The sequence below is a fragment of the Pavona decussata genome, unplaced genomic scaffold (assembly GCF_977016875.1).
Source record: "Pavona decussata unplaced genomic scaffold, jaPavDecu1.1 SCAFFOLD_34, whole genome shotgun sequence".
Classification (NCBI taxonomy): Eukaryota; Metazoa; Cnidaria; class Anthozoa; order Scleractinia; family Agariciidae; genus Pavona; species Pavona decussata.
This window is the reverse complement of record NW_028145457.1, coordinates 1,179,209-1,190,000: the sequence shown is the minus strand read 5'-3', so window position 1 is coordinate 1,190,000 and position 10,792 is coordinate 1,179,209. Positions and strand designations below refer to the sequence as shown.

The window sequence follows — 10,792 nt, the reverse complement described above, 5'->3', positions numbered from 1 at the left end:
GCCCCCCTGTCCCCCTCCACTTGTAAAGCAGCTTCGAACACTTCCGGCATGTTGGATTCTGGCTCTCATCAGATCGGAACAGACCTTTGATCGACACATGTCAAGCAGCCGAGCCAATTTGTCCGAAAGCGTTTCCTTCCTTCCCCTCCCCCTCCCCTCTCTTTCATTTTTTGGCTCTCGTTTCATTTCTCGCGCGGCCAAAACCGAGAATATCGTTCCTCGGTCTTTCTTTGCTCCGAAACAGCGCGGAAACGCTTGCTACGCAGGATAGCATTCCCCGTGTTATTACTTCATTTTACTTTCCTTTTTTTCAGTCCTTTCTTGGGTTCTGTGCGAGCTCGCTGTCTATTGTTACTGTTTTACAAACCCTCAGAACAAACCAGAATTTAATAGCGTGATAAGCTATCTTCCCTTTTTCTCTCTCGCCAAATTAAAACAATTTTCAGTTTCTTCACATCTGTTCCACTGATCAGTGTATAATCTATACAACATGACAAGCGCTGACACAGGAAGCAACTTCAAGATATGAGCGGGCCTATGCACGTAGATTGGTGTGGCACAGTTCAATAAAAGAAAAAGATTCCATTGGTAGGTCTCGCCCACTGATTATATTCCCAATCAAACTGTTAATAAACAGTTAGGACAAAAACTAACACACAAACAAACAGAGAGCATTAATAAATAATAAACGAAAATACTAAATTGTAGAGGGTCTGTATGGGGGATAACTCTGTGTTATTTCTCGGTACAACGATTGTCGCGAAAAAAATTAATTTCCTCACTTGCCAAGATGTTCAAATATTTGTTTTTATTAGACTCTTTAAAGCAACATGTTGCAGCATTGTTGGAAAAATATGTCTTGAATCCTCGAAGGTTTTTCAGTAAAAATTAAAGGTTATAAGCATAATTCCCGCTCTCCTCACATATTCGTATCCTAAAAAACACACACATTTTGACATATCTCGTACATTTCTTGGGATTTGCAGTAAACAGGACGTTTATTGAGCCGGCTTTTAAGATGCAAAACAGCTCGGTTAAAGATGATGGTCGAACAGTTGAAAACATATTTTACCAATTTTTTCCCAAAACTTCAGTTCCACAAAACAGACCTAGATCAGTTTTTTTTTTGTCCACCTTAGGTGTAAGAATCAAAAAATATATATATACATATATGGAGGCTTAGGCTTTGTAAGAAATTGCTTCAAAAGATTAAAATACTAAATTTAAGGAAGTTTATTGAGTATAGACATAAACAACAGCTTCATTTCGCAGCTCTCACACAAACGCTTGAAGATTAAACGTTATAAAGTTCGTAATGTGGTGTGTGAGGGGGGGAACGGACTTGTACGTTTTTTTTAACGATTGTTAACTCACTCGCTTTTTCACTTCACCAGCGCTGTTTTTATCTGTTTTGCCATCGCCTTTGACTACAGGTGCAAACATCATGTCAAAACAAACCGTGCTATTTTAGCACTCATTTCAGAACCTTAAATATCCTTTTCAAATTCCAATCCAATTCCGGCCATCAGCTATGGTTTTTGTTTTCTAGTTATAATTATTTTCTCGGAAACCTGACTAGGATTTTAATTATGATAAAATCGTTTCTTAGTTCTGCCGAATGAGCTCACTATTTTCTTGGTACCTGTTTACCAGGTTTTACCAAATTAACATGGCGAATTTCCCGACCTGTCGCACGCATCAACTTTAGTTCTTCCTTTTTTTACACCTGTTCTGCGGTAAGCTAATAATCCATATAACCAGATAAACATTGACAGTGAAAGAAAATAAAAGACATCTACGCACTGGCTTATGTATGTAGATTTTTAAAAAGGTTTAAACAGGGCCACCCAGAGAAAACATTATTAAAGAAAAACGCTAAAAGGGTTGTTTCCTGTCAGTTCCAGATGGTTTGGTGGCCTTCTGGAGGTGTATTTTCGTAAGCTATAATATAGTACGATCTGTTCGAATGCTTTAGCTGGAAATTTAAGTCGCAGAAAGTTTTAGAAAACGGAATCTGATACCCCAATTTACGAGCTATTGTCGGCTTTACGAAAATGCTAACTGACCTAATATTTCGCATTTTAATATTCGCCTCTCTGAAAGGGATAGGAACTAGACTAGTGTTTCATTGTTGCGAAATTTTGAGCCGACATTTCGCCAAGGAAACTTTAGACTTTCTTTATGACTGAATACGCAAACCTCTGAGGCGATTAAGGCCATCCAAAGAGATATTCGCCGAAATTAACCGTTGGGGGCCCTTGGTTTAATGAAAAGAAAATATTCTTTTGAAAGGTTTTGCTCATTGTCGCCAAACCCCGTTGTTTTAAGGTTGAAATATTCGCAAAGAGAAATTATTCTCAGGTTTGTTTACGGCCGCTATACTTTTTAGTTTTAAATAACACAATTTTAAACCGCTTCCTTGCATCATAAAAAATAAGATAAATTAGCTCTTGGTATTAAACACCCATTGAAAACTGCAATAAAGAAAACAAGTTGACAAACCGAACAGACGAATTAGCTAATTGGCTATTCAGTATTTATTAATAATCTGCGTCAGTAAATTCAGTAGCGCCTTTTTCCTTGCGCCGGTGACGAATCACAGACCACGCGGTAATTTTCTCTTAAGCATAAATAGAGCACGGCCGCTTGCTCTTGATAAACCGGATGAGTTTGTGAAAGCAACCACAGAACTTTAGAAAATCAGCAAATATGAACACAACAGTGAATGGATCCGGCTGCTCCAGTCTGTTCAGTACTACAGCAGCAAAAATTGGAGAAACCTTTGCTTACTGCCTGATATTCGTCGTTTCGCTGCTTGGGAATTCCTTTATAGCAATAATTGTTTACAAAACGCACACCTTGAGAAAACCAATCAACTTTTTAATCGTCAACATGGCCATGTCCGACCTGCTGTTTCCAATATTTCTGTTCCCGAAGGAGCTTACCGATCTGTACACAGACTCCTGGCTTATCAGTGGCCCTCTTGGCCAGGCCCTGTGTAAACTGTCTAACTTCTTAACAGATGTCTCGTTTGTTGTATCTATCCAGAGCCTGGTTCTGATAGCAGTGGATCGATTTGGAGCTGTGGTATTTCCCCTCCGTTCTCCACTCATCAGTTCAAAGCTCTGCCCCTTCTTCATTCTCGCCACGTGGATCATCGCGATGGCAGTACTTTCGCCATATTTAGTCGCCTTAAAACTTACTGTGTACCTGGGACAACTGGTTTGTTTGCCGCGGTGGAATGAAGCCTTTGGAGAATTCTTTTGGAAAAATTACTTCCTTGTGATTTCTGTGGTATTTTTCTTCATCCCCATCGTCATGTTGACCATACTTTACTCTTTTATCATTATCAAGCTCAAGTCACAGAAGATTCCAGGCGAGCCATCAACCAACGCTGAGCAACAACGAGCGAAAAGAGATAGAAACGTGTTTAAGATGGCCATTGCTATCGTGGTAGGGTTTGTACTGTGCTGGTTACCCTACAGTATTGGCAACTTAATAACTTTATTCGCACGGGACAGTTTGCCATGTGGCTTCTTAATATACAGGGTTATTTCCTGGTTTATGGCTGTCTCAAATTGTGCCATCAATCCTTGCATCTGTTTCATTTTCAGTTCCAACTATCGCATTGCACTAAAGAGACTCCTCAGGTGTTTTAGCTGCGCAGAGCATAACGAGTAATTTTTAAGTCTTCCGCCATAACTGAGCAAGCGGTTCGTGGAACTCTCAGTCGAAAAAACGAACTTATGGCGGGTTTACTTTACTATTTAGGAACGAATCAAGATTTAGGGAAAGCCTTGCTGAACTTAAGATAAATGAAATTCAGATAAAATTAGTAAAATGAAGTTTTCTAAGAAAGGATTGCTTTTCTACAAAACTATTCTGATCAAAGTTAAAAGTGATTATCTCACTCCCCGGAAAAGAATCATTGTAAATATGCCTGTTCAGATGCCGTCTAATACAAGTTATTTATCTGATATTCTTTGGACAAACTTTTTTACTGAACAGTTCAACAACAAATTTTTAAACCTCGGACTGTAAATAAACAAATAAGAAAGATGTAGCGGATTTCAAACCGTTCCCTGTTCGGACTGATTTACCTGTATAGCAGCTTCACTGTCAGTTTGGAAACACTAATTATATCATCGTTAGCTGTATCGTAGAAACAAAAAAAAGTAAATAAAATGTTATAACGTAGTTCTGTATTTAGCTGCATTCTATTGTCTTCCATTCAAACCTCACCGAACTGAAAAAATAGGAAGTTAAATTACACCTGAACATCTTCTAGCCCGCAATTTTCCTTTCATCAGCGCTTCCTATTCCATTGCCAAAAATAACAAGTGTAAATAAACCGGGTTGTTTTACCGCGGAAGCAAGAATCTTGTAGTCACCAAAGTCTTGAACTATAGGATAATATTTTTTTTCTTTCATCGTGTAAGTTGTTTTTTTAAGCCGAAACTGACTTGGTCGCATTTAACAATTTTTTTTACTCAACAGAATTGTCGAATCGAACAACCCCACGATTTTTAAGGCATCCTTTTATCAGGTTTATTGTCAAACACTTTTACCATGAATCTATGGCTCGGCAGATTGGGCAAACACTCCCCGTGTTATTACTTCACTTTACTTTTTTTCAGTCCATTTCTTAGGTTCTGTTCGAGCTCGCTGTCTATTGTTACTGTTTTACAAACCCTCAGAACAAACCAGAATTTAATAGCGTGATAAGCTATCTTCCTTCTTTCGCTCTCGCCAAATTAAAACAATTCTCAGTTCCGTCACATCTGTTCCACTGATCAGTGTATAAGCTATAAAACATGACAAGCGCTGACACAGAAAGCAACTTCAAGACACGAGCGGGCTTATGCACGTAGATTGGTGTGGCAAAGTTCAATAAAAGAAAAAGATTCCATTGGTAGGTCTCGCCCACTGATTATCTTCCCAATCAAACTGTTAATAAACAGTTAGGACAAAAACTAACAGACAAACAAACAGAGAGCATTATAATAAATAATAAACGAAAATATTAAATTATAGAGGGTCTGTATGGGGGATAACTCTGTGTTACTTCTCGGTACAACGATTGTCGTGAAAAAAATTAATTTCCTCACTTGCCAAGATGTTCAAATATTTGTTTTTATTAGACTCTTTAAAGGAACATGTTGCATCATTGTTGGAAAAATATGTCCTGAAACCTCGAAGGTTTTTCAGTAAAAATTAAAGATTATAAGCATAATTCCCGCTCTCCTCACATATTCGTATCCTAAAAAACACACACATTTTGACATATCTCGTACATTTCTTGGGATTTGCAGTAAACAGGACGTTTATTGAACAGGGTTTTCAGATGCAAAACAGCTCGGTTAAAGATGCAACGATGGTCGAACAGTTGAAAGAATATATTACCAATTTTTTCCCAAAACTTCTTTTCCACAAAACAGACCTAGATCAGAATTTTGTTTAGTCCATCTTAGGTATAAGAATCAACAAAAAAATACGGAAGCTTAGGCTTTGTAAGAAATTGCTTTAAAAGATTAAAACAATTAATAAATTCAAGGAAGTGTATTGAGTATATAGGCATAAACAACAGCTTGATTTCGCAGCTCTCACACAAACGTTTGAAGATTAACCGTTCGAAAGTTCGTAATGTGGTGTGTGAGAGGGGGAACGGACTTGTACGTTTTTTAACAATTGTTAAACTCACTTGCTTCTTCACTTCACCAGCGCTGTTTTACTCTGTTTTGCCATCGCCTTTCACAACAGGTGCAAACATCATGTCAAAACAAACCGCGCTATTTTAGCACTCATTTCAGAACCTTATTTTCTCGGAAACCTGACTAGGATTTTAATTATAATAAAATCGTTTCTTAGTTCTGCCGAATGAGCCCACTATTTTCTTAGTACCTTTTTACCTGTTTTTACCAAATTAACATGGCGAATTTCCCGACCTGTCGCACGCATCAACTTTAGTTCTTCTTCCTTTTTTATATCTGTTCTGTCGTCAGCTAATAATCCATATAACCAGCTAAATATTGACAGTGAAAGCAACTAAGAGACATCTACACACTGGCTTATGTATGTGGATTTGTAAAACTTTAAACAGGGGCGCCCAAAAAAACATCATTAAGGAAAAACGCCCATGATTTTGTGTCCTGTGTTTCTAGATCGTTCGGTGGCCTTCTAGAGGCGTATTTGAGTAAACCAATATAGTGTGATGTGTACGGATATTTCAGCTGAAAATTTAAGCCGCAGAAAGTTAGTTTAAAAAACGGAATCTCATTGTTTTCCGAATGTACGAGCTGTTGTCGGCGTTACGAAAATGCTAGCTGGTGTAACATTTCGGATTTTAATATTCGCCTCTCCGAAGGTACTTCCCTCACTATCAAGGTACTGCCTTAGGTACTGCCCTCATTATTAATTATCATTCCTATTGTTTTTTATGTAAAAATTGTAGTATGTTTCTATTATTGCACTTTTATTATTCTTTACTTTTTTTTGCTCTATTTAGTTGCACGTTATACGCCAGTTAGTTGCACGTGGCAGTGACCAACTCTAAAGCCTAAGCTCCTGTGGTCACTGCGCATATTTTACTTTTCACATTTAAGTAATTTAATGCTGTCTTTATGTTACTTTTCTTATATATTGTAATTTCCTTTTGTTGTAAACCATTGAAATAGTGCATAATAATAAAAACCTTAAACCTTAAAACCGAAAGCGAGAGGAACAAGTGTTTCATTGTTGTTTAATTTTGAGCTGACATTAAATTTCGCTGAAGGAAACTTCATACTTTCTTTATGACTAAATGCGCAAACCTCTGAGGCGATTATGGCAATCCAAAGAGATATTCACCAAAATGAACCGTTGGTGGACGTTGGTTTAATAAAAAGAAAAAATTCTATTGAAAGATTTTGCTCATGGTCGTCCAAATCCCGTTTTAAGATTTAAAACTTCGCAAAGAGAAATTATTCTCAGGTTTGTTTGCTGTCTCTATACTTTTTATTTTAAAAAAAACACAATTTTAAACCGCTTCGTTACATGAACGGAAGAATAAGATAAATTAGCTCTTGGTGTTAAACACCCATTAAAAGCTGGAATAAACAAAAAACAGTTTGACAAACCGAGCAGACGTATTAGATAATTGGCTATTACTAATTTATGATCTGCGTCAGTAAATTCAGTAGCGCCTTTTTTTCCTTGCGCCGGTGACGAATCACAGAACACATGGTAATTTCCTCTTAAACATAAATAGAGCAACGGCGGCTTGCTCCTGACAAACCAGATCAGTTTGTGAACGCAACCACAGAACTTTAGAAAATAAGCAGATATGAACACAACAGTGAATGGATCCGGCTGCTCCATTACGTTTAATCCTACAGCAGCAAAAATTGGAGAAACATTTGCTTACTGCCTGATATTCGTCGTTTCGCTGCTTGGGAATTCCTTTATAGCAGTAATTGTTTACAAAACGCACGCCTTGAGAAAACCGATCAACTTCTTTATCGTGAACATGGCCATGTCCGACCTGCTGTTTCCAATATTTCATTTTCCGTGGAAGCTAACAAATCTTCACGCAGACTCCTGGCTTATCAGTGGTCCTCTTGGCCACGCCCTGTGTAAACTGGCTCCCTTCTTACCAGATGTCTCCACTGTTGTGTCTATTCAAAGCCTGGTTCTGATAGCAGTGGATCGATTTGGAGCTGTGGTATTTCCCCTCCGTTCTCCACTCATCAGTTCAAAGCTGTGCCTCTTCTTCATTCTGGCCACGTGGATCATCGCGATGGCAGTACTTTCGCCATTTTTAGTCGCCTACAAACTTGCCGCGTACCCAGGAAAACTGCTTTGTTTGGGGCGGTGGAATGAAGCCTTTGGAGAATCCTTTTCTTTAAAAAATTACCCCCTTGCATTATGTGTGGTATTTCTTTACATCCCCACCGTCATGTTGACCATACTTTACTCTATCATCGTTATCAAGCTCAAGTTACAGAGGCGGCCTGGCGAACAATCAACCAACGCTGAGCAACAACGAGCGAAAAGGAACAAAAACGTGTTAAAGATGGCCATCGCTATCCTGTCGGGGTTTGTACTGTGCTGGGTACCCTACAGTATTGGCCTCTTACTGGGCAACTTTGCACGGGACAGTTTGCCTTGTGGCTTCTTTATATACGGGTATATTACCCTCTTCATGGCTGTCTCAAATTGTGCCATCAATCCTTGCATCTGTTTCGTTTTCAGTTCCAACTATCGCATTGCACTAAAGAGACTCCTCAGGTGTTTTAGCTGCGCAGAGCAGAACGAGTAATTTTTAAGTCTTCCGCCATAACTGAGCAAGCGGTTCGTGGAACTCTCAGTCGAAAAAACGAACTTATGGCGGGTTTACTTTAGTATTTAGGAACGAATCAAGAGTTAGGGAAAGATGCTGAATTTTACATCAATGAAAACCACATAAATTTAGTAAAATGAAGTTTTCCAAGAAAGGATTGTTTTTCTACAAAACTATTCTGATCAAAGTTAAAAGTGATTATCACGCTCGCCGGAAAATAATCATTGTAAATATGCCTGTTCAGATGCCGTGTAATACAAATTATTTCTCTGATATTCGTTTGACAAACTTTGCTGAACAGTTCAACAACAATTCTTTAAACCTCGGACTGTAAATAAACAAATAAGAAAGATTTATGGGATTTCAAACCGTTCCCTGTTTGGAATTTACTTGTATAGCAGCTTCGCTGTTAATTTGGAAACACTAATTATATCATCGTTAGCTGTGTCATAGAAAAAAAATAAAATCAATAAAATGTTATAACGTAGTTCTGTATTTAGCTGCATTCTTTTGTCTTCCGGTCAAACCTTACCGAACTGAAAAAATAGCAAGTTAAATTCCACCCGCTGAACATCTTCAGCCCCGCAATTTTCCTTTCATCAGCGCTTCCTATGCCATTGCGAAAAATAACAAGTGTAAACAAACCGGATTGTTTTACCGCGGAAGCAAGAATCTTGTAGTCACCAAAGTCTTGAACTATAGGATAATATTTTTCTTTCATCCTGTAAGTTGTTATTTTAAGCCAAAACTGACTTGGTCGCATTTAACAATTCGTTTTCTCAACAGATTTGTCGAATCGAACAAGCCCTCGATTTATAAGGCATCCTTTTATCAGGTTTATTGTCAAACACTTTTATCATGAGTCTCTGGCTCGGCAGATTGGACAAGCATTCCCCATGTTATTACTTCACTTTACTTTCCTTTTTTTCAGTCCTTTCTTAGGTTCTGTGCGAGCTCGCTGTCTATTGTTACTGTTTTACAAACCCTCAGAACAAACCAGAATTTAATAGCGTGATAAGCTATCTTCCCTTTTTCTCTCTCGCCAAATTAAAACAATTTTCAGTTTCTTCACATCTGTTCCACTGATCAGTGTATAATCTATACAACATGACAAGCGCTGACACAGAAAGCAACTTCAAGATGTGAGCGGGCCTATGCACGTAGATTGGTGTGGCACAGTTCAATAAAAGAAAAAGATTCCATTGGTAGGTCTCGCCCGCTGATTATATTCCCAATCAAACTGTTAATAAACAGTTAGGACAAAAACTAACACACAAACAAACAGAGAGCATTAATAAATAATAAACGAAAATACTAAATTGTAGAGGGTCTGTATGGGGGATAACTCTGTGTTATTTCTCGGTACAGCGATTGTCGCGAAAAAAATTAATTTCCTCACTTGCCAAGATGTTCAAATATTTGTTTTTATTAGACTCTTTAAAGCAACATGTTGCAGCATTGTTGGAAAAATATGTCTTGAATCCTCGAAGGTTTTTCAGTAAAAATTAAAGGTTATAACAATAATTCCCGCTCTCCTCACATATTCGTATCCTAAAAAACACACACATTTTGACATATCTCGTACATTTCTTGGGATTTGCAGTAAACAGGACGTTTATTGAGCCGGCTTTTAAGATGCAAAACAGCTCAGTTAAAGATGATGGTCGAACAGTTGAAAACATATTTTACCAATTTTTTCCCAAAACTTCAGTTCCACAAAACAGACCTAGATCAGTTTTTTTTTGTCCACCTTAGGAGTAAGAATCAAAAAATATATATATACATATATGGAGGCTTAGGCTTTGTAAGAAATTGCTTCAAAAGATTAAAATACTAAATTTAAGGAAGTTTATTGAGTATAGACATAAACAACAGCTTCATTTCGCAGCTCTCACACAAACGCTTGAAGATTAAACGTTATAAAGTTCGTAATGTGGTGTGTGAGGGGGGGAACGGACTTGTACGTTTTTTTTAACGATTGTTAACTCACTCGCTTTTTCACTTCACCAGCGCTGTTTTTATCTGTTTTGCCATCGCCTTTGACTACAGGTGCAAACATCATGTCAAAACAAACCGTGCTATTTTAGCACTCATTTCAGAACCTTAAATATCCTTTTCAAATTCCAATCCAATTCCGGCCATCAGCTATGGTTTTTGTTTTCTAGTTATAATTATTTTCTCGGAAACCTGACTAGGATTTTAATTATGATAAAATCGTTTCTTAGTTCTGCCGAATGAGCTCACTATTTTCTTGGTACCTGTTTACCAGGTTTTACCAAATTAACATGGCGAATTTCCCGACCTGTCGCACGCATCAACTTTAGTTCTTCCTTTTTTTACACCTGTTCTGCGGTAAGCTAATAATCCATATAACCAGATAAACATTGACAGTGAAAGAAAATAAAAGACATCTACGCACTGGCTTATGTATGTAGATTTTTAAAAAGGTTTAAACAGGGCCACCCAGAGAAAACA

The 10,792-nt window shown here is 37.8% G+C and overlaps 3 protein-coding genes across 3 annotated transcripts in view; all 3 read left to right on the top strand.

Moving 5' to 3' along the window:
• Positions 1–4,112, top strand: part of LOC146484375 (RYamide receptor-like) — a 13,011-nt gene extending 8,899 nt beyond the window's left edge. Inside the window, exon 2 of the mRNA XM_085104824.1 lies at positions 3,847–4,112. The gene's annotated coding sequence lies outside the window, so the exon portion shown is untranslated. The remainder of the gene's footprint in view (positions 1–3,846) is intronic.
• On the top strand, positions 2,648–3,836 carry LOC146484376 (RYamide receptor-like). Its single transcript, XM_085104825.1, has one exon. The coding sequence runs from the start codon at positions 2,710–2,712 to the stop codon at positions 3,679–3,681; it is 972 nt and encodes a 323-aa protein (XP_084960951.1). The 5' UTR covers positions 2,648–2,709; the 3' UTR covers positions 3,682–3,836.
• Positions 4,113–7,041: 2,929 nt separating the features above from the next.
• Positions 7,042–8,808, top strand: LOC146484374 (RYamide receptor-like). The gene has a single exon (XM_085104823.1). The coding sequence runs from the start codon at positions 7,322–7,324 to the stop codon at positions 8,294–8,296; it is 975 nt and encodes a 324-aa protein (XP_084960949.1). The 5' UTR covers positions 7,042–7,321; the 3' UTR covers positions 8,297–8,808.
• Positions 8,809–10,792: the final 1,984 nt, after the last annotated feature.

Excerpts from the sequence above, each read along its gene's own strand:
- LOC146484376 (XM_085104825.1), top strand. The coding sequence starts at position 2,710 with ATGAACACAACAGTGAATGGATCCGGCTGCTCCAGTCTGTTCAGTACT.
- LOC146484374 (XM_085104823.1), top strand. The coding sequence starts at position 7,322 with ATGAACACAACAGTGAATGGATCCGGCTGCTCCATTACGTTTAATCCT.